This window comes from Eucyclogobius newberryi, unplaced genomic scaffold (genome assembly GCF_026437365.1).
Source record: "Eucyclogobius newberryi isolate DKJ021-1_F unplaced genomic scaffold, fEucNew1.0.hap1 SCAF_17, whole genome shotgun sequence".
Taxonomy (NCBI): Eukaryota; Metazoa; Chordata; class Actinopteri; order Gobiiformes; family Gobiidae; genus Eucyclogobius; species Eucyclogobius newberryi.
Window position 1 is genome coordinate 7,197,426 of NW_027315801.1, and position 27,602 is coordinate 7,225,027.

The following is a 27,602-nucleotide window of genomic DNA, read 5'->3' on the forward strand; positions in this document are numbered from 1 at the left end:
TTCGCGCTCTGCTGCCACCTGAGCCTGGAAATAACCTCCTCCTCTGCGCGCGCCTCTGCGCACATCCAAAACCTCTGCGCACATCCAAAACCTCTGCGCGCGCCTCTGCGCACATCCAAAACCTCTGCGCACATCCAAAACCTCTGCGCACATCCAAAACCTCTGCGCACATCCAAAACCTCTGCGCACATCCAAAACCTCTGCGCGCGCCTCTGCGCACATCCAAAACCTCTGCGCACATCCAAAACCTCTGCGCACATCCAAAACCTCTGCGCACATCCAAAACCTCTGCGCACATCCAAAACCTCTGCGCGCGCCTCCGCATATTCTATAAGTGCCTTTTACATCCTATAAGTGCCCTTTACATCCTATAAGTGCCTTTACATCCTATAAGTGCCTTTACATCCTACAAGTGCCCTTTACATCCTATAAGTGCCTTTACATCCTATAAGTGCCTTTACATCCTACAAGTGCCCTTTACATCCTATAAGTGCCTTTACATCCTACAAGTGCCTTTACATCCTACAAGTGCCTTTACATCCTATAAGTGCCTTTACATCCTACAAGTGCCCTTTACATCCTATAAGTGCCTTTACATCCTATAAGTGCCTTTACATCCTACAAGTGCCCTTTACATCCTATAAGTGCCTTTACATCCTATAAGTGCCTTTACATCCTACAAGTGCGTTTACATCCTACAAGTGCCCTTTACATCCTATAAGTGCCTTTACATCCTACAAGTGCCCTTTACATCCTATAAGTGCCTTTACATCCTATAAGTGCCTTTACATCCTACAAGTGCCCTTTACATCCTATAAGTGCCTTTACATCCTATAAGTGCCTTTACATCCTACAAGTGCGTTTACATCCTACAAGTGCCTTTACATCCTATAAGTGCCTTTACATCCTACAAGTGCCCTTTACATCCTATAAGTGCCTTTACATCCTACAAGTGCCCTTTACATCCTATAAGTGCCTTTACATCCTACAAGTGCCCTTTACATCCTACAAGTGCCTTTACATCCTATAAGTGCCTTTACATCCTACAAGTGCCCTTTACATCCTATAAGTGCCTTTACATCCTACAAGTGCCTTTACATCCTACAAGTGCCCTTTACATCCTACAAGTGCCCTTTACATCCTGTAAATGAGGCGTTGGGAAGGAGACCCAATCTTGCGACCTCTGAAGGACTGTATAATTTCTGGATATATATTTCCCCAATCTTCCCAGGTTGTCCGGCCAGAACAAAGGAGGACGTCAGCTTTGCTTATCACTCTTTATTTTGCTTGATGTTTGGGGTTAGGTTTATTCTCAAGGACCAAACACACAGGAAAAGCACACGACGAACGGGAAGCAGACGGAGGCACCGTGCCATACGAAGGGGGAAAAACAACACAACAACTTTGCTAAACACACAGAAGTCCCGTCAGGTGCTGAACTATGATTGGTGGAGAGTAAGAAGACGTGATTGGCTGGACTATAGGTGGAGATCAGGTTACAACTAGTAAATAGAAACGTAAAGGAATAGCACTAATAATAAACTAATAACTAAACCGGAGTGACTAACTAAATGATGAACAAATCAAACACTATATTTACATGCAAACACTAGATCCTTGTTAACACATCCTATATGTGCCCTTTACATCCTTCTCTTTACATCCTATAAATTACTGAAAGCAGTAGAAATAACCCAAAATGATTAAACTACAGATAAAAAGATGTAACAAAAACAACCACATTTAATGAGGAAATAAATGATTGTGAACATTACAACATGGGCCTATTTGACATTTGCATAAATATACTTTTATAAATATACTCTTCTTTTTTAGTGCAACTGTTTAAACTTCATAATCAACAAGAATACTTTTGGTAAAGAACTTTCCGAGAGTACATTTACACATTTTGTAAACAACAGAAACATAAACGTATGAAAGAAAGGCCAAACACGTGTAGCACTCAGAGCGGACAGCAGGGGGCGCCAGTGGATTTGAATACGCGGCTTGTAGCGTGGTTCTTGTGGTTTTTGTGGGTAAAGTTGATATTTCCAGACTCAGATGTGATCGGGGACCGTCTTTAGAGCATCCTCTGGGTCTCTGTCCACATCCACGTTCTGGAAAACACAAAGTCATCACACGTCAGTTCATTCAGCTGCTGATATGATATAATAATGACTTTAGCTCAAGTTTGAGAAGTTTCCCAAAGCGTAATTTGTTGGCACTTTTTCCACTTCTAGAAAGAAACAAAAACTTTATGTTGATTAGAAAAAAAGTTTGCGCAGAACCGAAGTGTATTAGAAACAAATATGTGAACAGCTGTGTAAACTTTTTGAGAAACAGATTTAAAGGGAATCTGGCTTTGCTTCGTTGCAAATATTAATAAATTACTACAGAATATTAATAAAAAACTATCTAAAAACGCCAATGTAAGATGAGCTTTTCTCGTTTTCTTATCAACACTGGTGGAATGAACTGTTATACTTCCCAAAATATGACTTATTCTCCAAAGATACATAAATGAATGTCAAACACTGCAATTTGATGATTCATTGTGTTTGTTTGTTTGTTTGTTTGTTTCTGTGTCTTTGTATTGTGCTTTCATATACAAGTCCCACATCGTTATAACTGGATAAAAGTTGCAGGTTGAAGGTTGTCTTTATTATGCTAAATAAGAAAACAACAGTATAGTACAACAGTAAAACACAGTACAACACAACACAGTGCAACACAAAACTGGCAAACTCCTGGTTAGTGGGCGGTTGAGCTGCCGGTGTAATACTCACCCCGGGCCTGTCTCGGTGCGTGTTGACGGCCTCGATGTTCAGGAAAAAGGACTCCACTTTGCAGCCTGTGATTAAAGCGAGCGGTCAGAACAAAAGGACACTCATGTTTTATTCAGTGTAATACCCACCGTAGGCTATAGGGGTCAGCTTCAGGGCCGTGTGCAGAGGACACCTCAGGTACGGAAGCTCGCCTGGACAAACATAAGCACATGAGACATGCTTTGACATCACGTTCACACTGACCCCATAACGATTGTAATGTTTTAAACCTGTTACCACCCACCTGTCCGCCGGCGAACATTTTCTATATCTCAAATATTCTCTTACATCATCACTTTTATTTCCGTGGTCAATACCAGCAAGTCATACATAATTTTAAAGCTTATTTTCTCAACAAAACGAATATGTCATTGATTTACATTGAATAATATGCCCCAAGAAGCAATTGCCAATAGTTTGTGAGAAAGTCTCAACTTTTACAAACGCATGTCCTACCTGTTTGCTGTTAATGACGGACGAAACGGCTTTAATTCTGTACATCCTTGTACTCAGTCTGTCCGTAAGGAATCATTGAAAAACAATATCCACTTGTATTTTTCCTGAAGTTATCCAATTTCGAGATATTGTCAAGTAAACAAACTTTTCTTCGTTTCTCGCCGGACGAGAATGCGCTTGTCCGGCGCATTTCTCCGTCCATAACAAATGACCTGTTTGACTTATACAATAGTGTTTGACATCGATCTCTTCCTTAGACTGTTACCTACAGAATGAGACCATCCACGATTTTTTCTGTCACTGGGTTTGTTTGCTACAGCCTCCGGAGGAAAAAAATTCGGCGCTTCCGAAGCGTGCGTCCATCTTTGTTTTTAGCCCTTAGCTTCTGCTAACAGGCACGCAGGAGACTTTGAGTGACATATTATTGTAGCCAATGAGGAGACCTTTCTCCTGGTAGGCGGGATAAAGGGCTTATTGACACAGAATCTTCTGTATTCTCGTGCGTAAGGCTCCGGGAAGGCTGTAAAGAGACAGATTTCTCGGCAGGATTTTGCGCATAACGTTTTCTGAGTTTATTAGCCTTTTGGACGTGCATTTTGTTAGATATATGTATTATTATACCAATACAAAAATAAAATAAAAATATTATTATTTTTTTTTTTTTTTAACCTCTATATGGGAAATTCATGGGTAAACTCATATTTACACATTTTCACATATTTTTTTTTTAGCGGTTATAATTGCTATTAGTGGCCTACAAAACATCAAAATGTATGTTTTATGATCATAGAGGAGCTAAAATTGTAATAAAACAGTTTGGCACAGTTGGCACATATTTGGATAACTTGTTCCGAATATACTTTTTGATACAAAAAGGTCAACAGCACCAAAATGCCTGTTCCTAGAGATCTGAAACTTTACACAGTTGTTGTCAACAAGATAAACATCATGTACAGTGAACAGCATATGCACACAATGAAGTATGTCCTGCTCAGGACCATTACAAATTGATAATATTCAGGCGAGACTAAAAAAGGATGTTTTGTTTATGTTTGGGCCTCTGTAGTGTAAGTTCTGAAGCCCTGACAGTGTTCATGTGCACATCTGCAGAAACTAGAAGGCCTAAGCTTTCTAATAATGCATCACACTTGCATGTGGAACATAAGATCCTCTTTTAATAAGCAATGCCATTTGGGTCCGACCATTGTGCACAGGGCAAAAATAGGTGGGTGGTAACAGGTTAATGTATGTGCATTTTACATATAAGATTTTTTAAAAGTCAGATGCCCAGGAAGGTTGTACTTCGGTTGAGACAATTTGGCCGACAAAACTCATAATAATACTCTTTTTTTTATTTGAAACCAAGATCTCGACCAAACCGAGATCTCGACCAAACCGAGATCTCGACCGGACCAAGATCTCGACCAACCAAGATCTTGACCAAACCAGGATCTCAACCGGATCAAGATCTCGACCAGACCAAGATCTCGACCAAACCAAAATCTCGACCAGACCAAGATCTCGACCAAATCAAGATCTCGACCAGCCCGAGATTTCGACCAAACCAGGATCTCGACCAGACCAAGATCTCTCGACCGGACCAAGATCTCAACCAAACCAAGATCTCGACCAAACCAAGATCTCGACCAGACCAAGATCTCAATCAAACCAAGATCTCGACCAAACCAAGATCTCGACCGAACCAAGATCTCGACCAAACCGAGATCTCGACCGGACCGAGATCTCGACCGGACCGAGATCTCGACCGAACCAAGATCTCGACCAACCAAGATCTCGACCAAACCAGGATCTCAACCGGATCAAGATCTCGACCAGACCAAGATCTCGACCAAACCAAAATCTCGACAAGACCAAGATCTCGACCAAATCAAGATCTCGACCAGCCCGAGATTTCGACCAAACCAGGATCTCGACCAGACCAAGATATCTCAACCAAACCAAGATCTCGACCAAACCAAGATCTCGACCAGACCAAGATCTCGACCAGACCAAGATCTCAATCAAACCAAGATCTCGACCAAACCAAGATCTCGACCGAACCAAGATCTCGACCGAACCAAGATCTCGACCGGACCAAGATCTCGACCGGACCAAGATCTCGACCGGTCCAAGATCTCGACCAAACCAAGATCCCGACCAGACCGAGATCTCAGCCAGACTGAGATCTCGACCGGACCAAGATCTCGACCAACCAAGATCTCGACCAAACCAGGATCTCAACCGGATCAAGATCTTGACTGGACCAAGATCTCAACCAAACCTAGATCTCAACCAGACCAAAATCTCGACCAGACCAAGATCTCGACCAAATCAAGATCTCGACCAGCCCGAGACTTCGACCGAACCAGGATCTCGACCAGACCAAGATCTCTCGACCGGACCAAGATCTCAACCAAACCAAGATCTCGACCAAACCAAAATCTCGACCAGACCAAGATCTTGACCAAATTAAGATCTCGACCAGCCCGAGATTTCGACCGAACCAGGATCTCGACCAGACCAAGATCTCTCGACCGGACCAAGATCTCAACCAAACCAAGATCTCGACCAAACCAAGATCTCGACCAGATCAAGATCTCGACCAGACCAAGATCTCAATCAAACCAAGATCTCGACCAAACCAAGATCTCGACCGAACCAAGATCTTGACCGAACCAAGATCTCGACCGGACCAAGATCTCGACCGGACCAAAATCTCGAACAGTCCAAGATCTCGACCAGACCAAGATCTCGACCAAACCAAGATCCCGACCAGACCGAGATCTCAACCAGACTGAGATCTCGACCGGACCAAGATCTCGACCAACCAAGATCTCGACCAAACCAGGATCTCAACCGGATCAAGATCTTGACCGGACCAAGATCTCAACCAAACCTAGATCTCGACCAAACCAAAATCTCGACCAGACCAAGATCTCGACCAAATCAAGATCTCGACCAGCCCGAGATTTCGACCAAACCAGGATCTCGACCAGACCAAGATCTCTCGACCGGACCAAGATCTCAATCAAACCAAGATCTCGACCAAACCAAGATCTCGACCAAACCAAGACCTCGACCAGACCAAGATCTCGACCAAACCAAGATCTCGACCGAACCAAGATCTCGACCGAACCAAGAGCTCGACCGAACCAAGATCTCGACCGGACCAAGATCTCGACCGGTCCAAGATCTCAACCAGACCAAAATCTCGACCGGACCAAGATCACCAAATCAAGATCTCGACCAGGCCGAGATTTCGACCAAACCAGGATCTCGACCAGACCAAGATCTCTTGACCGGACCAAGATCTCAACCAAACCAAGCTCTCGACCAAACCAAGATCTCGACCGGACCAAGATCTCAACCAAACCAAGATCTCGACCAGGCCAAGATCTCGACCAGACCAAGATCTCAATCAAACCAAGATCTCGACCAAACCAAGATCTCGACCGAACCAAGATCTCGACCGAACCAAGACCTTGACCGAACCAAGACCTCGACCGAACCAAGATCTCGACCGAACTAAGACCTCGACCGAACCAAGATCTCGACCGGACCAAGATCTCGACCGGACCAAGATCTCGACCAGTCCAAGATCTCGACCAGACCAAGATCTCGACCAAACCAAGATCCTGACCAGACCAAGATCTCGACCAGACCCAGATCTCGACCAAACCAAGATCTCGACCAAACCAAGATCCCGACCAGACCAAGATCTCGACCAGACCCAGATCTCGACCAAACCAAGATCTCGACCAGACCAAGATCTAGACCGAACTAAGATCTCGACCAAACCAAGATCTCGACCGGACCAAGATCTCGACCGGACCAAGATCTCGACCAGTCCAAGATCTCGACCAGAACAAGATCTCGACCAAACCAAGATCCCGACCAGACCGAGATCTCAACCAGACTGAGATCTCGACCAGACTGAGTTCTTGACCGGACCAAGATCTCGACCAAACCAGGATCTCAACCGGATCAAGATCTCGACCGAACCAAGATCTCGACCGGACCAAGATCTCGACCGGACCAAGATCTCGACCAGTCCAAGATCTCGACCAGACCAAGATCTCGACCAAACCAAGATCCCGACCAGACCGAGATCTCAACCAGACTGAGATCTCGACCGGACCAAGATCTCGACCAACCAAGATCTCGACCAAACCAGGATCTCAACCGGATCAAGATCTTGACCGGACCAAGATCTCAACCAAACCTAGATCTTGACCAAACCAAAATCTCGACCAGACCAAGATCTCGACCAAATCAAGATCTCGACCAGCCCGAGATTTCGACCAAACCAGGATCTCGACCAGACCAAGATCTCTCGACCGGACCAAGATCTCAATCAAACCAAGATCTCGACCAAACCAAGATCTCGACCAAACCAAGATCTCGACCAGACCAAGATCTCGACCAAACCAAGATCTCGACCGAACCAAGATCTCGACCGAACCAAGATCTCGACCGAACCAAGAGCTCGACCGAACCAAGATCTCGACCGGACCAAGATCTCGACCGGTCCAAGATCTCAACCAGACCAAGATCTCGACCGGACCAAGATTTCAACCAAACCAAGATCTCGACCAAACCAAAATCTCGACCGGACCAAGATCTCCACCAAATCAAGATCTCGACCAGGCCGAGATTTCGACCAAACCAGGATCTCGACCAGACCAAGATCTCTTGACCGGACCAAGATCTCAACCAAACCAAGCTCTCGACCAAACCAAGATCTCAACCGGACCAAGATCTCGACCAAACCCAGATCTCGACCAGACAAAGATCTCGACCGAACCAAGATCTCGACCGAACCAAGATCTCGACCGGACCAAGATCTCGACCGGACCAAGATCTCGACCGGACCAAGATCTCGACCAGTCCAAGATCTCGACCAGACCAAGATCTCGACCAAACCAAGATCCCGACCAGACCGAGATCTCCACCAAATCAAGATCTCGACCAGGCCGAGATTTCGACCAAACCAGGATCTCGACCAGACCAAGATCTCTTGACCGGACCAAGATCTCAACCAAACCAAGCTCTCGACCAAACCAAGATCTCGACCGGACCAAGATCTCAACCAAACCAAGATCTCGACCAGGCCAAGATCTCGACCAAACCAAGATCTCAATCAAACCAAGATCTCGACCAAACCAAGATCTCGACCGAACCAAGATCTTGACCAAACCAAGACCTCGACCGAACCAAGACCTCGACCGAACCAAGATCTCGACCGAACTAAGACCTCGACCGAACCAAGATCTCGACCGGACCAAGATCTCAACCGGACCAAGATCTCGACCAGTCCAAGATCTCGACCAGACCAAGATCTCGACCAAACCAAGATCCCGACCAGACCAAGATCTCAACCAGACTGAGATCTCAACCAGACTGAGTTCTTGACCGGACCAAGATCTCGACCAAACCAGGATCTCAACCGGATCAAGATCTCGACCGAACCAAGAGCTCGACCGGACCTAGATCTCGACCAGTCCAAGATCTCGACCAGACCAAGATCTCGACCAAACCAAGATCTAGACTAAACCAAGATGTCGACCAAACCAGGATCTTGACCAAACCAAGATCTCGACCAGACCAAGATCTAGACCAGACCAAGATCTATACCGAACCAAGATCTCGACCAGAGCGAGATCTCGACCGGACCGAGATCTCGACCGAACCGAGATCTCGACCAAACCAAGATCTCGACCAAACCCAGATCTCGACCAGACCAAGATCTCGACCAAACCAAGATCCCGACCAGACCAAGATCTCGACCAGACCGAGATCTCGACTGGACCGAGATCTCGACCGAACCGAGATCTCGACCAAACCAAGATCCCGACCAGACCAAGATCTCGACCAGACCCAGATCTCGACCAAACCAAGATCTCGACCAGACCAAGATCTCGACCAGACCAAGATCTAGACCGAACTAAGATCTCGACCAAACCAAGATCTCGACCAGACCAAGATCTCGACTGAACCAAGATCTAGACCGAACCAAGATCTCGACCAGACCAAGATCTCGACCAGACCAAGATCTCGACCGGACCAAGATCTCGACCGGACCAAGATCTCGACCAGACCAAGATCTAGACCAATCCCAGATCTCGACCAGACCCAGATCTCGACCAGACAAAGATCTCGACCGAACCAAGATCTCGACCGAACCAAGATCTTGACCGGACCAAGATCTCGACCGGACCAAGATCTCGACCGGACCAAGATCTCGACCAAACCCAGATCTCGACCAGACAAAGATCTCGACCAGACCAAGATCCAGACAGAACTAAGATCTCGACCAAACCAAGATGTCGACCAAACCAAGATCTCAACCAGACCAAGATCTCGACCAGACCAACTTTTGTCCATTTAATTATTTCATGTTTATCAGTGATGTGCGGATCAATACCAAATATTGATACACCAACACTGACTGAGGTACTAAAAATCATCAAACTCATAATATTCTTTCTTTCTTTGAAGCAAAATGCAAACTGATTTTCACGAGGAGCAAAACGTTCCACCGTGTTTGGAATATTAAAAATGCTGTGCGCCACCTGCAGGTTTGTCCAGGAAGTACGCGAGCAGACACCGCATCACGGCCTGATGACACACCACCAGAACGTTCTCCTGCCGCTCCAGCTCCATGATCACGGGCTCCAGACGGTGCACCAGGTCCTCGTACGACTGTAGTACACACGACACGCATGCTAGTACTGCTGTATCACAAGTACACGGACACGAGGAGGTCCCGAGTTCTGTTCCCGGCTCAGGTAAGGTTTTCTCTGCGTCTAAATGAGCCTTTGGTTGTAGTTTTAGTCGCGGTTTCGTCCGTCAGAGAAGGTACAGTCTCAAGGTACAGTCTCACCTCTCCTTTGGGATATCGGTATCGATACTTGTCCTGGTCCCTCAGAGCGAACTCCTCCGGGTGGTGCTCCTGGATCTCCTCGTACGTCATCTCCTCGCACACGCCCTGTGACACGACACGATGATGAGCACGACGCAACGGTGAACTGCAACGGCAGCACTCACGGCGTCGATCTCGTTGAGCGCCTTCCACTGCTCGTAGGGCATGCCCAGCGTCTCCGCCGTCTGGATGGTCCTCTTCATGTGGCTGGTCCAGACCTTCAGCTCGTGGATGTTCTGGTCTCTGATGAAGGTCTCCAGCGCGTTCGCATACTGCACAGAGAAACGTACATCGTGAAGCGGCGGGAGGTGGCGCTACTGCAAATGATTTTCTTGTAATGTCAAAAGTCTCAACAGTTTGATCGTGAACGTGAGAGTTTTATTGCTGCAGAAAGTTCTATATAATATAAGAGAGGGAACTAAATAGATCTTTTTGTTTGCTGAACGACTGTTATTGAACACTCGTCCTTCTCCGTCTCTGAGGTTAAGCCTGGCATGAGTGTGAGGCAATGCACACCAGGAGGATTAACAGTTGAGAGGAGACAGGAATATAAATATAAATCCTATGCTTGTAGAAGCCTTAAAGGACAAATATTGCATTATTTGTATTGTAATTAGCCTTTAGACATGCTCTCGAGGGCCTTCAGTTTGGCTTCTCATGTTTAAGAATAAAAATAAATAGTTTATAACAATTAAAATTACATTTGCTCTAAAATTAAAATTGCTCTGCTGTTTGCCACAGGACTAACTAAGTTTTGACACCATCTACTGGCTGCAGAGGGAATTACACACAATGTAAGATAAACATGATTTCAGTGCATTTTAAACGAGTCTGGAAATGATTTATGGAGTTAAAAACAGCAGAGGATTATCAGAGCCACGTCACAGATGGAGAGAAAATGTCCCTGATGAAGAAAACGTCACAGATGAACAGAAAACGTCAAAGATGGAGAGAAAACGTCACAGATGAAGAAAAGAAAACGTCACAGATGAAGAGAAAATGTCACAGATGAAGAAAACGTCACAGATGAACAGAAAACGTCAAAGATGGAGAGAAAACATCACAGATGAAGAAAAGAAAACGTCACAGATGAAGAGAAAATGTCAGAGACTGAGAGAAAATGTCATAGATGGAGAGAAAATGTCACAGATGGAGAGAAAACGTCACAGATGGAGAGAAAACATTGCAGATGGAGATGAAGAGAAAACGTCACAGATGGAGACAACATCAGTGTTTCTGAGGCTTGGCGGGAGAGGACTTTCTAATCAGGATTCCTCAAACTAGTGTGATTGAAGCTAAATGCTACTCCAGCTGTGTTTGTGATGAGGAAAAATGTTAGAACAGGGTTAAAAGAGAGAGAAAAAGTACATTTAGCAAAATATGTGTCCTTTAACAACAGGATTAGCATCTTTTATACAAATATGACTCGCCTCACAAAAAACAATGTTCCAAATTTCCCTCGGTCCATAAATCATCTCCGGACTCGTTCTGAGCGTTTCTCCCTCGAATCGCCTTCATTGCGACTGCGTGTTGATATTAGCGTGTCCGGGCAAGCTAGCTTTTGTTACTAAAAGTAAAGGTGCCAGAGCCAGGTCCCTTAACTCTCCGTCACGGCGTTACCTTCTGCCCTCGTGGAGACAGCCCCGAGTCTCCCCCGATGCGCCCGAGCAGGTTGAGCTCGCTCTCGCCGTGGCGGCTGAGGTAGATGGAGCGCGGCGTCACGTGGATGTTCATCAGGTAGTACACGATCCGGCTCTGGAGGTGGTCCTGGACGCGGTTCACCAGGTACCGGCTGCCCACGTCGTAGATCTTTATGTACGACAGGATTCTGACGGGTGGACAAACCGTGAGAAGATTAAACATTTCACAACGGCGCTGACTCGACGGCGAAGCGAAGGAGCACGTCAAGACTGAGACTAGAACCAGATCTCGACCAAACCAAGACCGAGACTAGGCCCAGATCTCGACCAAACCAAGACCGAGACTAGGCCCAGATCTCGACCAAACCAAGACCGACACTAGGCCCAGATCTCGACCAAACCAAGATCTCAACCAATTCATTGAATTATTTCATGTTGTTGGCCCTGCGACAAGTTGGCCACTGTCCAGGATGTACCCCGCCTAAGGCCCGAAGTCACTGGGATAGGCGCCAGTCATCCGCGACCCCGAAAGGGAAAAGCGGTAGAAAATGGATGGATGGATGTTGATTAGTGATGTGAGGATCAATACCAAATATTGACACACCGATACTGATTGAGGTATTAAAAATCATCGGTTCTCATGTAAAAAATAAAAGAAAATACAGTGACTACAAATACAAAATTGTATTTTCCAAAACCCAAACCAAGACTAATCATACCCAAACCAGACCCAAACCAAGACCCAAACCAAGACTAACCAGACCCAAACCAGACTCAAACCAGACCCAAACCAAGACTAACCAGACCCAAACCAGACCCAAACTAAGACCCAAACCAAGACTAACCAGACCCAAACCAAGACCCAAACCAAGTCTACACCAAGACTAACCAAACATAAAATAATAATAATAAGTCATTAAATATAGCCGCAAGCGGCAATGATCGGCCCTCGCCACGCCGCCGCCACACCGCCGCCACGCCGCAAGAGGAGGGGGCGCTAACGCGCCCCAATTGTCCTTTTATTACGCCTACTGCTGAATCTGAATCTTCTCCCCTTTGTTTTACCATCAAAAAGCTATTTTATTTTGAATTCTTGGCAAAATGTGCGGCTTTGCCGCACAGACACCGTGACTCTTTGAATGAAAATGTGGATAACTTTTGATGGTCCACACCTGAAGATGAGTCTCACCAAATTTCAGGTTAATAGGGCTGACGCCCTGGGAGGAGTTTGTGAAAGTCTAAAGTGTAAACATGTTCTGGCGATTTCCCCATTGGAATAACATGGAAGGTTTCGGTCATCGTTATGGCAACGCCATAACAATTATGACATGGGTCTCTTTGACTTTTTTGATGGGGATGCTAAAATTGAGTTGTGAGTCAAATTTCATATAATTTCGCAAAACTAAACATTTAACCTCCATATAAAATCTGTAGGGGGCGCTGTGGCGCCAAATGAATTTATTTCACTTCAAGTAGGTTTAGGGCAAAGAGTTTAACAACTGATTCTAATTTGACGCAATTCGGACTTTATCCGCGCAAACGGCAGAAATTTTAAATATGGGAGATTTCTGAAATTCTAGCTACAGTTTGCGGCTTCGCCGCACAGAGACCGTGAGAGGTATCAATGTAATTTGGATAACTTTTGATGTCCCACTCCTCAGTAGCATTTTCACCAAATTTCAGCTTTTTAGGGCCAACGCCCTGGGAGGAGTTCGTAAAAGTACGACGTTTGGAAAAACTCCGAAGTCATGTTTAGCCATTTTTGAAGCAATATGGCCGACATTTGGTTGGGCGGACGGCGTTGCCGTAATAATATTTTTTACTTCTCTTGTCACCATCTACCTCTGCGCCAAATTTTCATGATTCTACGATCAGATTTTTTTTGGGTCATTTCCCATCTCTCAATGCATTTTTGGTACATTTGGGGGCGCTGACGCGCCAATTTTTTTATTTTAGAAAAGGGAAATAGCCAGAATGTAGAGAGGCACGATTTTTAGAGGTGTGAACATTTTTGTGACTTTTCGTCAATGTTCACTGGGTGAAAAATAGGGGGGTTGGTCCCGAGAAGAAGAAGAAGAAGAAGAAGAAGAAGAATTAAAGCCGCAAGCGGCATCCAACGGCCCTCGCGGGCCGCCGGCCTTCCGACTCTGCGCTTTCGACTTGATAAAGATGGCGCCCTTATTGTGTTGAATTAAAAAAGAATTTGACAGACGGCGACACAATTGACATGGCAAATCCAGTGCAAATGAACACAAATGTCGGTCAAATGTGCGGGTCCGCCACACAGAGACCGTGACACTTGGAATAAAAATATGGATAAGTTTTGATGCTCCGCTTGTGTAGATGATTTTCCCCAAATATGAGCTTGATCGAGCTATTGCCCTTAGAGGAGTTTGTTAAAGTGTGAAGCGTAAATGTGAAAATTTCAGAGATTTCGCTGTTTTCCCATTTCTGACATATATTTGCGGGTCCGCCACACAGAGACCGTAGCACTTAGAATCAAAATATGGATAAGTTTTGATGCCCCGCTTGTGTAGATGATTTCCCCCAAATATGAGTTTGATCGAGCAATTGCCCTAGGAGGAGTTCGTTAAAGTGTGAAGCGTAAAAATGTGGCGATTTGAGCGATTCTACGATTTTCCCATAAGGATAACATGGGATGTTTCTGTCATCGCTACGGTTACGCCGTACAAAATATGACTTTGGCTCTCATACTTTTATGATCAGGATGGCAAATTAGAATTTTGTTCAAAATATCATGTCATTTGGAAAAACTCTATTGTTTATAGGCCACTCTGAAGGCCAAATAGTCAGAATTCTGGGAAACGTTTGCGGCTCCGTCGCACAGAGACCGTAAAAGTTATCCTTAAAATTTGGATAACTTTAGATGCCCCACTTGTCTAGAGGACGTACACCGATTTTGAAGTCGGTGGGCAAAACGCACTAGGAGGAGTTCGTTAAAGTGTGAAACATAAAAATGTGGATATTCGAGAGATTTAGCGGTTTTCCCATAGGGATAACATGGGAGGTTTCTGTCATCGCTACGACTACGCCGTAAAAATTAAGGCATTTGTCTGATAAGCTTTTTTGATCGGGACGGCAAAATAGAATTTTGGGTAAAGTTCAGAACATTTTGGTAAAACTAATTTTTGACCTTCAATGTTAATTTAAAGGTCACTCTGTAGGGGGCGCTATCACGCCCATTTCAATTTTGTCATCCTAAACTGGTCCAAACTAGAAAGTTTAACAACTGATTCAAATTTGGTCATAATCGGACTGGTTTTGATCAAATGGGAGCAATTTTTAGATCTGTAATATTCCAAAATAAGTTGTCCAACTTTGCGGCTGCGCCGCACACAGACCGTAAAAGGTATCTAAAAAAATTGGATAACTTTAGATGCCCCACTTGTCCAGAGGACGTCCGCCGATTTTGAAGTCGGTGGGCAAAACGCCCTAGGAGGAGTTCGTCAAAGTTTCACGTGAACAAAATGGCTAACACAGCGTGTTTTCATTTTCAAAGGAAGATGGCGGCCATAGGGTAAGTCTGGGGGCGTGGCCACAATAATAATTTTTTTTTGTCCTCACGAGAGGAATGCGTGTCCCGAATTTCGTAGCTTTACGCCAAAGTTGACCTCGGGGCGTCTCCCATAGGCGCAATGTATTTTGACTTTTGTCGGTGGCGCTGTCGCGCCATTTTTTAACAAAAAAAAAAATGGCCCAGAATTTTTTTTTTTTTCGCCGATTCTGAATTTTGGGCAAAGTTTGGTGAGTTTTTGAGCATGTTCAGGGGGTCAAATTAGAGATCAAAAAGCAGAAGAACAAGAAAAATAATAATAAAAATAATAATATTTTTAGCAAAAACAATATAGCCGTTTCCACTATAACAACAAATTATACATTGTTTGAAAGCTCTAAGCCTTCCCGATGCCGCCATGGGGTGGAATCATCATTACGAGCGCTTACGCGCTCGTCACTCCCTTTCCCGTCGGGGTGCCCCGCCCACTCCCCATAGACTTCCATTGATTTGAGCAGATACAAGCATGGCCCATGCCTGCGGCATGGATTCTCGCGTACAGGACGATGCCAGGAGGGTTTTTGGACGAATGCAGCGCTTCGCGCTGCTGTTGTCAACAATGAGTGAATGGGCTACGCCCATTCACTCATTGTTGACTGTTTCTGTCATAGCAGGAGTAAGTATGCATGATCCATGCCTTTGGCATGGGCTAGTTCACTGTACTTGCCAGGGGCGACGGGGCACCAAACATGCGGGCTGCGCCCGCATGTTTGGTGCCCCGTTGCAACGGGAGCAATAGGCCCTCCGCCCTGCTGGGGCTCGGGCCTAATAATATTCCGATGCGAAAACAATGTTTCCCATTTTTCAAATATCATAAACTATACATTTTCGGAAAGCGCTCGCGCTTTCCTACCTCATGGTGTGGGTCCCTGGTCACTGACGGGTACTTTCGTTAATTTTGAGTGGGCTCCGCCCACTTTGTGTTTTTGGCCCTCTATACAGTAATAATGTTCAATTTTTGCATTACATGCTTATATGCACGGAACATGCAAGAGATGGGGAACGTATTCGTGAGCTACTTAGCGCAAATGAGTGCTTTATATGGGGATGACGACCGCTTCGCGGTCGTCATCTCAATGTAAAGTGCTCGTTTAGTGCGCACTTTTGCACGGGCTTCGCCCGTTTACAACGGTAATGTTCCATTTTCCTACTACTAATTAGTATGCACGGGGCGTGCATGAGTGAAGGAGTGCGTTAGTGAGTGTTTGGAAGTGGGCGAGTGCTTCGCGCTCGATTTCGTGCGCACTACGTGCGCACTTTCGCAGCCGTGCTTCGCACGGCCTTACGAGATTAATAGGCCTCTCGCCAGCTTGTGGCGCTCGGGCCTAATAACAATGACTCTATCATGTACTGCTAAACTCAAATATGTCTACATCAACTTCAAACCCACTCAAAAATACAAAAACACATTAAAGGACCAGAATGTCTCCAAACCCTTTACAATATATTCAAAGTTATAATATTTGTCCGATGTGAGTGAAAGTAAAGCCTCGTTGTGTCACCTGTCCTTCTCGTCGTCGATGGGCGTGTAGCTGGCTCTGTAGCAGTCGATCCTCTGAACAAAGTCCTCCAGCGCCTCGTCGTATCCGCGATCCGCGTAATCCGGACTCCCAAATTTCACTTGCTGTGACGAGGAATCGACAAAAGTGACCTTTTTTTTTCAACAACGGTTTCATGATCGAGAAAGTGACATAAAAGCACATCACCTTTATGTTCTCCGCAATGATTTCAGGGTCTTCGCAAATCGATTCGACAAAAAAGACCTGTTCAACGCACAACGTTACGATATAATCAGATAAAGATCATATTTACGTTTAAAGTCCACGTGAAACATTCTTTTTTTTTTTTTTTATAATTCTGACTTAGTTTTGTGATGTAGAACCTGTGCTACATATTTATCACAGTTTTACTTCTGTTAAGTTGCAGTTTGTGAAGACATTTTGAAGAGTTTAAAATGGCAGGAAGTGGAGCTGAATCCCTTTGTGATGTCATCAGAGTGCGACACAGAGACAGTTTTACACTGACACACCTTTCTGACAGTTTAAACCATCGTTGGACTAAATAAAGGTGTTTTATGGTATTATTGTGTGTCAGGTCAGAACTGTTGTGTCGTTTATGTGGAGTTTGGCTCTTGTTTACAGCCTGGTTGCTAGGTAACAACTGCGGAATCACCTCTACCTGCTTCATATTTGTGCTCACGTCCAACCAGGAAGTACAATTATAAACTTTACAGCAAATGGATCAAACTGGGGACAAACGGGCAAAACGTGGAGTCAAATGTGAAATATGATTGTGTTTAATGCGTTTGAGTGACATGTGTCGTCCGAACCGTCGCGTCACTTTTAGACGTTTAACACTCGTTTAATACTCGCCTTGTATCCTCTCTCTTTGGCGAAGTTTAAAATGATGGACCGTCTTTCTCTGGTGGTGTTTGTCGCGTCGAACACCTGAAAACACAAAGGTTCAGTTTAGCATCGTGGAATACAAGAGTCGATAATAGTAATAATATTTTAAGTGAGTACAACAGGATTTTGACAGTTATCAGATGTCGCCCTTTAATCCTTATATTTGTAAAAAACGAACTAACCCTGGAATAAGCTCCGGAGCATTGACCAGAGGAAACTGTGATGTGCAAAAAGCAGGACTAAATTTAGCCAAACGGTGGCGTCCTGTAACGTCTCAGATTTGTGGACGTATCATGTGTCTGTGTCTGTGTCTGTCAGCTTTAATGATTAATAATAATAAGTAGTTTGTTGTGTGAGTGTTTTTACCTGCTTGAGGATGAAATGGATTAAAGTGAGCTTTGTGCAAACTCTGGTATATTTATGTAGAAGCTGTTGCTGACACTGTCCTAATATATACATTTTAACTGAATAAATGACAAATAAAAAACAAAATTAAATTAAATAAAAATAATACAAGTAATAATAATAATAAATAATTCAACAAAATAAATAGATAAATAATCCTACTAATCATAAAAAAATGAAATAGATCAAAATAAATAATAATAATACACCAAAAATAAATAATAAATAGATGGATAAGCATATTAATAATAAAAAATAATGAAATAAAAGAAAATAAAGAAAATAAAGAATACAAAGAAAAACAAACAGGAGATGGACTGTGTTCTGACTCACAGCTGCTTGTCCCTGCTCTTTGGAGAAGTAGATGGCGACGTCTTTGAGAGCGGCTGCTGCACAGGCCCTGGAGACAGTCAGGGTCATGTCAAAGGTCAAAGGTCAACACCGTAAATCACATCCAACTGGACAATAACGGCGTGGGGAAGAATACGCTCGAGACGGTCGTCAGTTACAGAACGCCAAACGCCTCAAACGTTCTGCTGTGAACGGAGAGTCTCGAGTCACTTTCTTTAAACGCCGTTATATTCTTATTAATTCATTCATCACTGATTATAGGAAAAAAACTCACTACAGGAGAGAGACTTTTCACTTTTTTCCTCACTAATGCCGTGCAGTTTGACGCCTCAGTTGTTTGATGAAATACAGTTTGATTTCAATTAAATAACTCTGGCAACTGCCCCAGAATGCACTTTTCGATACATATATTTAGTTTAATATCATACTGTGAAATGCTCCTCTTCATTTAATGTTGTTTTTTTAAAGGAGAAACATTAGAGCGGCCTCAGAAGACAATAGACGTGTAAAGGAAGAACACAGCAGCTAAAAGTCTGCTCAGATGTCTGCTTGTGTTTTTCAGATCGTTCCCTCGACACTGGGGAAGAACGAGCCCCGCCCGAGCTCCGCCCGAGGCTCAGGCCGTGTTCTGTGATCGTGTTACAGCCGCCACACGCTCATGTTTGATCTGAAAGTAAAACCAGATGGACAAGCTCTTCACATGTCCTTTTACTTGTCTCATTGGTTTTCTTGTTGTCGAAAGGCTTGGAGGTTGAAATTCTGCCACGCGTTAACGTTGTTTTAGATGATGTTTTTTTATTAAAGTTTTATTTATCTTGGTCGATTGAGAGCCACCGCAGCACAGTTCTATTTTTCTTGGGCAAGGCGCTGATGTCGATCGCAAATAACTTTTTGCATGTGTTTTAGACCATATATAAGTCAATTATTACGATTACACACAGTTTTCATAGTCGACCTATGACGATTAGTCCCTTAGATTACTGTCTTTTCTGCATTATAAGGCGCACTGGATTGTAAGGCACAATGTCGTTTTTGGGGAAAATGAAAGGCTTTTAAGTGCGCCTTATAGTCCGGAAAATACTCGTAGTCTCTCTTGATCTTTATGCATTCGTGCCCAAGAGCAAACAGTTTTGTCCGTGTCATGTTTTTTGAGACCTTTCTTTTTGTGATATCATAAAACCAGCATAATTCAGAATTCAAAGGAGACATACTGTGCTTTTTGTATTAGCATAAAAAACTGATCCAAAATGTCTTCATAATAGAAATGGGACTTTTGACTTCCTTTTCATATCTTATCATATCATATCTTTCATACCTTTTCATTGACTTGGTTTTATTGGTTGAAAAATGAACCTCACGACCCGGAGTCTACATATATATATATATATTTGTATATATTTAATCAAAGAAGGTATGTATGGGGAAGGGGGCGGGGAAAGGGGATAGGTGAGATGTTCTGAGCACTAAAGCTTCAAACGCAGGACAAAAAAACATGCTATAAGCTAACGCAGAGACCAGTGTTTCTCACAGATTCTGGTGGAAACGACGACACCGTTTCTATTTTACACAAATGTAGGATTATAAATGTCACTTAGTATTCTCCATTCAATCTTTAAACAGCTCATTTGTGAAATGTAGATTATTTTACGCTTTTTACAACAAAAGATGGTTGATTGATTGTTTGGTTTGTTTTGGCTACATTAGCCCACCAGAGTCTCCTGCATGAATGGGACACACTGAGTGAACACTGCTCGAACATAAAGGTTGAATGTGTCGCACTTGCGGATCCTCATGGCCTCTTCGTTGTCTGGCTTGAAGAACTCGTAGTTCTTGTAGGTCTTGACCGCCTCCCTCCGGTACTGCCCCACGTTAAACACTGCGAGAGGAGAAACGACACCATCAGCAACGGGGCCCTTTTCCCCGCTCGCGTTGGCGTCGGCGAGGGAGACGGACCTTTCGTCGGGACCCCGATCCAGTTGAGGTAGCGCGTGAGCTTCTTGGAGATGTAGGTCTTTCCCCGCGCGGGCAAACCCACCATCACGATCATGGTCGGCGAGTTGCAGAACTGAGGCACCGAGGCTGGAAGATGAGATGACGGTCGAATAGGGCGGGGCCAGAAAGTGCACACGTTTAAAGACAGAGAATTTAGCAAAATAATAATAATCATGACAATTTAAAAAGCAAAATTAGACTTCCAATTAGACAATCCATCGTCCAAAAAATAGACTTAAATGTCAATAACCTTTTTTATCAGGCTGTTTATGTCTAATTCTACTGTATTTTGTCTTACATTTTGTTAAACTTGAGGAACAGTCACGCGAAAATGAGAGAAAATTCAAGATTTCACTGTCGTTTGGTCTCAATAATCGTGAATAATCGTTAAATCGTGATGTTTTTCTCACAATAATCGTAACACCAACATTTGATATTGTGACGTGATGATGAGAAAGACATCGTGAAAGAGTTTCAACGGGCTAAACAACAAATATTAATGTCAAAAACGTAATATTTAGTTTGTACCTGATCTAAAAAATAATAATGATAAATAAAAAGTGAAAACATTGCACATTTATCACTGACACAGACTGTGTGTGGAGGATATTCATTGTTGTGTAGAGTTGAAGTGTCCTTTATCTCCCCCTGATGTTTAATCCAGATGAACTCTCCACAACAGAAACTACTTTCAAGTTCATTTGAGAAAAACAGATGCAGCACGGGCAAAAAAAGAGCAAAGAAACACATTTTTTCAGTTCAATAAAAACAATGTCATTGCACAACCTCAGCCACAGTTCAAAATGAAATGGGAAACGGGTTCACAGAAGGTCAAGATGTGGTTCTGTCTCTTTGTTTGTCATGGTCACGTGGACGGATCACATTCCAAAGGGATTATATTTAGTTTTGAATTGTCCTCATTTCTCAGCATTCTGAAACACGTGGATAAGTGATTCAAGTGATTTAAGTGATTCAAGTGATTCAAGTGATTCAAGTGATTCAAGTGATTCAAGTGATTTAAGTGATTTAATTGTCCTCTGCCTTTTCATTTTAACCATCAGACGGTGGCTTTAAATAGTCTGTGTGGATGATCGTAACTGTTTTTTACTTTTATTTGTATTTTAGTATTATTTGTCTCCATTTTAGTTGTATTTTTTAAATCTGTATTTAGTTGTATTTTCTATCTTCTTTGTTTATTTTATCTGTAGTTTATTTGCATTTTATTTGTGTTTTTAAATCCATAGTTTATTTGTATTTTTTATCTGTATTTTTTCTGTATTTTAGTTGTATTTTTTATCCGCATTTTAGTTGGGCTCAGTGAAACACAGAGTGACAGCTGTGACGCGACTTAGTCTGCGTCTAAGTCCGAAACACAAGCCTCGGGTGGAGCTCGGGTGGAGCTCGGGTGGAGCCCAAACGTGGATCGACTGAACATGATCTGAATCTTAATTAAAGACAAACAGAGCTCCTCATCCGTCCATTTAATTATATTTTTTGGGCTGTAAAATATACAGCATGTTGTTCATGTTGTTTGTGCTTCGCTTCTTATCACGTCTGCACTCGATTTGTCCTCCACAAAAACTGAATTTAGATGTTCTTTTTCTCTTTTAATCAGGGGAAAAGCACAAAAACAAAGTTCCAGGAGCTAAATTAAAGGTCCTGGAGCAGAACTAAAGGTCCTGGAGCGGCTGAAGTGGAGCAGAACGACCTGCTTTCCTCTCACGGTCTCGTTTCCTTCAGGCGAGTGCTGTTCGCTCGCCGCAGCTTTGGCAGCTTCGCTCTGGGTCACGGCGACCTGGCGGCTCTTACGCTTCTCACACTTTCTCTTCCTCGTTTTCCCCCATCGCTCCCCCGTTTATTTTCCATCTCTCTCTCGACTCTCACCACAGGAGAAGGAAACAGACGTGTGAAGTCCACTCTAAAGTCAGATGTTAATATTTGGAGGAGAAAAGAGATTTGATTTATAACGCATCATGTCTTCATTATTATCTCAGAACGTTTATTTCACGCCGTAGCAACAAAGGATTTCAGCCAATTCACTCCATTTCTATGGAACAAAACCATTTTTTTTTTTAAAATGGGATGATCTTTTTCTGAAATCAGGAGCCAAGCAGGAGCCAAACAAGACTCTCAGGAGGTCAAGGTTAGAGGTTTCCCCCATCGACCCAAAACATGCACAAAAGGTTACGTCCTCCAGTGAAGGTCCAGACCAAGCCAAAGGTCCTGACCAAGCCAAAGGTCCTGACCAAGACGAAGGTCCTAAGCCGAAGGTCCTGACCAAGCCAAAGGTCCTGACCAAGCCAAGGTCCTGACCAAGCCAAAGGTCCTGACCAAGCCAAGGTCCTGACCAAGCCGAAGGTCCTGACCAAGCCAAAGGTCCTGACCAAGCCAAAGGTTCTGACCAAGCCGAAGGTCCTGACCAAGCCGAAGGTCCTGACCAAGATGAAGGTCCTAAGCCGAAGGTCCTGACCAAGCCAAAGGTCCTGACCAAGCCAAGGTCCTGACCAAGCCGAAGGTCCTGACCAAGCCGAAGGTCCTGACCAAGATGAAGGTCCTAAGCCGAAGGTCCTGACCAAGCCAAATGTCCTGACCAAGCCAAGGTCCTGACCAAGCCGAAGGTCCTGACCAAGCCAAAGGTCCTGACCAAGCCAAAGGTCCTAAGCCGAAGGTCCTGACCAAGCCAAAGGTCCTGACCAAGCCAAGGTCCTGACCAAGCCGAAGGTCCTGACCAAGCCGAAGGTCCTGACCAAGATGAAGGTCCTAAGCCGAAGGTCCTGACCAAGCCAAAGGTCCTGACCAAGACAAGGTCCTGACCAAGCCAAAGGTCCTGACCAAGCTGAAGGTCCTGACTAATCCGAAGGTCCAGATGTAGTGGAGCTCAAAGATCTGGAGTTGGGTCTGTGGATGGTCAGAGCAGGTGCTGATCCGAGTGTTTCCTTTATACGTCCTCCAAGCATCTCCTCAGAATCGTCTCTTGTGAACCTGATGTTCGGGTTCAATCAATCAAACCAGAAAGCAGAACGTGCTCCTCACCTCCAGATCATTCAAACCAGTCGGAAATAAACCCAACTAAATCGTTTGACTCCAGGTAAAATGACTATTATTGCATTCATATTTTGTGCTCTCTAATATCTCTGCTGTTTTAGGCTGAAAAGTGTGTTAGAGCTGTAAATTCTCAGGTTAAATCATAAACATGCAGTTGTTTTTTTTCAATACATTGTTACATTAAGATGATAAAATGTTGATAAAATGTTTGGATTGAATTAATTTCTTGACATTTCATGAACACACAAAGCTCAATAATGTGAAGATCATCATTATCATCATTTTACCCAACGCGAGGAAAGTTATTCTGCAAAATGTCAAATTAAATGATGCAATATTTCTCACATGAGTAAATCTAAACCGAACGCGCTGGTTCTGACACTCACACCCGCGGCGCCGGCTCAGGTTGCAGCTCATCCACGGGACCCAGATCTTGAGCAGGGGCGTCTGCGTGAGCCCCGGTTTCTCCTCCGCGCCGGTGTCGCTGACCTCGGCCATGATCCCCGGTGTGTGGACGGGCCCCGGTGTGTGGACGGGCCCCGGTGTAAGCACGGGACACTGCTGGGTCCGGTCCGGTCAGAGAGACACCGAAGACGTGCTCTGAGTGAGGCGGGAGCAGCGGGAGCAAAGCCTGACCGCGCGTGCACTGCGAAACCTGGCGCTCCGTTTGGTCAGGGCTCTGCCGCGTGATTGGCCTAATTAAGACGCCAAATGTCCAGGAGCATTTACTCAGTTACATCCAGATTAACTTTAAATTCTTTAATCTCAGGGAGCGGATCACACCAGAAGCCAATGAACATTCTATACTTTTACAGAAAGAAACCAGTGCATTTGGTTGAGGTTCAGGTAAAAGTAGAATAAAAAAAAAATCTACCAATAGTAAGTAGTGAACGTGTTCAAATATGCCTTTGAAAGTGTAATTTAAGAGTAAAAAGTACAGGTAATTCTTTTGGATGGTTTGAGAATGATTAAAGCATCAAATTGTAATAAATCTTGATAAGGAATTCTGTTGATTTTTGGTGATTTTAGCAACTTTCCCAGGTTATTTAAAGCTCTTTTATTTGTTAAAAAGGAACTTTAAAAAATGCAGCCAAACGTCTCCATAAATGTGCTAAAAAACAAACCCTTCAGCCATTTCAGCAGCTCTAAAAACACAATTTTCTTTTACTTTTCAGTCCAGTTCAGTTCCTAGTGGAGGAGAAAGTACAGATACTTTACGTTACTACTCTGAAGTGCAGTAACTTAAGAGTGAGAAGTACCCACTGGAAAAGGATGTAAATTACAGAAGTTTTCTTTAGTACAGTACTACTTTCTACCACATGAAGTATACAGTATGTAACTTGATCAATTTCTCTGCAGCTTTTCCTCCTGAATACAATATTCAGTGTGCACATTTGCATAAATGCAAAAACACCCAGACTGTTTCTTTAATATAGCTTTATTCTGTTTTTTATATTATACATTATATTATATTTTTTATTTTAACTATGATAAATTGCATTGCTTCATGTCTGTTTTTTACACTCAACTTGTTCCTTTCATTAATTTATGTAAAATGTTTATTATGATAAAAATATCAGTATTTTATGTCGACTCCATTGAGCCATAATAACTATAATGTCATTTGTAGTTTTAGGCATTATTACTTTTCATTACGTTTTATTCTAAATGTGACACTGCAGAGCCTTTCCAGCTTTTGGATCCCGCGTTTAACTGGGTTTCAGTGCAGAATATCACACGACTGCAAACTTAACATTTGAATATTTATTTCATTACAAAGGTGATTCCTCCTCTCACCAATAGTGGGCAGTATCATAAATTCCTGACTGGCATTTAGTAAAACCTTTGAAATATAAAAGATAATGTCTGACTTACAGCATCATTTACACTGTACAATTATTTTATCTATTTCTTTATTATTTTTAAATATATTCATGTATTTATGCATTATATATATATTTTTTTATTTGATTTTAATCATATTTATTTGTGGTTAAGTGGCATGGACAATATTTACAATATTAAATACCATTTTTTTACTCTTAAGAGATTTCTCAAGATTTCATTTTATTTTAATTTTTGTCCTTTTTTAACATACAGAACAACACATGTACATGAGCAGACGAGCGATTTAAATAGTCCTAAAACAAATAAAATCACAAACGGTGAACCTGACAAAGTACATCGTTCTGCTCTTACAATGACATCACAACATCTGAACATTAAATGAAATGAATGAAACAAATAAAATTAATGAAATAGATTAAATTAAAAACAGACACAAGAAACAAAAACAAACAGGGCGAGACCAGAAGAAAAGTAAAAAAAACTAAATACGTTTTAAGAAAAATAAGGCACCCTAGGAAAATAAACGTGAATCCACACAAGGTCCAAAATAAAATTTAAACCGTATTTTTTCCATATTTGTCCATTTCCTCGTTGAGTCAATGTGTAACTTCATAGAGCCAGTTCTGGTGTCGGTGTCAGTTTGTGTCATCCATTTTATTAAGAGGTGATTGCCTTTTTCCCAGTAATACTTTCCAAAGTATCCATCTGTTGTCCATGGCAGGGGTTTTCAGGCCCAAATACATAGTTCTGAAATCAAGCGGGACGGCCATGTCAGAAACAGGACGGTCCCAGAACACGTGATAATGATGTTCCTCCTGCACATTCAGCCCTGAGCGATGAGAACTTTGACATGTTCTTCCCTCCAAACATGAGATTTTTGCAGTTTTCCATTGTGAAGTACGTGTATTTTCCCGCACCGGAGTTGGGTCCGGAGTTGGGTCCGGAGTTGGGTCCGGAGTTGGGTCCGGAGTTGGGTCCGGAGTTGGGTCCGGAGTTGGGTCCGGAGTTGGGTCTGGAGTTGGGATCTGGAGTTTGGATCTGGAGTTGACGAGCAGCCCGATTGGCGCTGTGTGTTTCAGCCGTGTCCAGAAATAGACGTTGACACATCAAATGGCCGAATGCGCTCAAACCAAATGTCATAAGTTCAGTCTATTTATAAAGACGCGAGTGAGATGGACACGAGAGATGCCACTAGAACAAGTTATTCCAAGGAACTCCAATTATTATACCACAGCAAAAGTATCTCCAATGCAAAAAGTGACCGGAATTCATTTTGTATTGATTAGTTTCGATTTGTTTAGTTTGTGCGCATTTTAGTTTCCGTGAATATTTTTTTTCAGTATAATAAAGAATTAAGTTTCATAAATGGTCATTAAATATATTCTTTATTGTATTGTTTTGGTTCTCTATGCACTTAATTACTGTACAATAACTCATCATATTATAACTTAGTTAACATGTAGGTGCATGTATGAAAACCAGTTCAAATATAAAATGTAGGTCTAAACTATTTAAGTTTTAATGTTTAAATTACTCAAAAAAATTTGATTAAAATCTACATCTAAAGCAAAATGTTTGTGCATGTTTTCTACGTTTAGTTATTTTTATTTCTTGCAGTTTTTAAAGAGTCATTTTTGTACCTCAATTTGTCTTAAAGTCAAATAAAATCAGTCATATTAAAGCAAGTAAAATAATTCAAGCCTAATATCTAAAAACAACTACTTAAATTGAGATACTATTCTGATTATACTACTCATCTGAATTATATATATATATATATTATTATTTTGAAAAATGCGATGGATTCGTGACCTGACATTTTGATCTCATTATAATTGACAATGTTAATGTTGAACTGCTCATATTTGACCGGCCCGAGCTCTGACCAGGTCAAGTCAATAAGAGAGTTCACTCCAGAGTTCAGTCGCATGCAGCACTCGCTCGTTACGCTCAGAGGACGCTCGCTCGTTACGCTCAGAGGACTCACCCAAACTCTCCAGTCGGTGCCTCATGCGCTGCTCCGGCTGCAGAGGCTCCATTGTACTGGCCAAGAGTCACGTTCAGTGTAAACTCAATCAAAACACAGCGATAACAGTAGCAGACGGAGAGCACTAACCCCAGCCCTTCGCGACCCCTCAG

General features: G+C 43.2%; 1 protein-coding gene across 2 annotated transcripts; it reads right to left on the reverse strand.

The window, feature by feature from the left end:
- Positions 1 to 1,272: 1,272 nt before the first annotated feature.
- pfkfb1 (6-phosphofructo-2-kinase/fructose-2,6-biphosphatase 1) lies at positions 1,273 to 27,602 on the reverse strand. 2 transcript variants are annotated; one of them, XM_072448856.1, is made up of 14 exons: positions 27,451 to 27,602; positions 20,532 to 20,657; positions 20,358 to 20,454; positions 18,561 to 18,627; positions 17,790 to 17,864; positions 17,124 to 17,180; positions 16,920 to 17,041; positions 11,824 to 12,031; positions 10,329 to 10,475; positions 10,165 to 10,269; positions 9,854 to 9,983; positions 2,915 to 2,977; positions 2,787 to 2,851; positions 1,273 to 2,117 (listed from the first exon to the last, which is right to left on the reverse strand). In XM_072448856.1, exons 1-14 carry the CDS (start codon positions 27,500 to 27,502, stop codon positions 2,058 to 2,060), a joined length of 1,374 nt encoding a protein of 457 aa, XP_072304957.1. In that variant the 5' UTR covers positions 27,503 to 27,602; the 3' UTR covers positions 1,273 to 2,057. The 2 variants fall into 2 exon arrangements, with proteins under 2 accessions (XP_072304957.1, XP_072304956.1); XM_072448855.1 differs by lacking the exon at positions 27,451 to 27,602 and adding an exon at positions 24,002 to 24,223.

Coding starts and splice junctions, on each gene's coding strand:
- pfkfb1 (XM_072448855.1), bottom strand. CDS start 24,113: ATGGCCGAGGTCAGCGACACCGGCGCGGAGGAGAAACCGGGGCTCACG. Junction 18,628..20,357: donor GAGGCCATGAGGATCCGCAA/GTGCGACACATT, acceptor GACTGTCTCCAG/GGCCTGTGCAGCAGCCGCTC. Junction 17,865..18,560: donor AAGAGCAGGGACAAGCAGCT/GTGAGTCAGAAC, acceptor TTGTGTTTTCAG/GTGTTCGACGCGACAAACAC.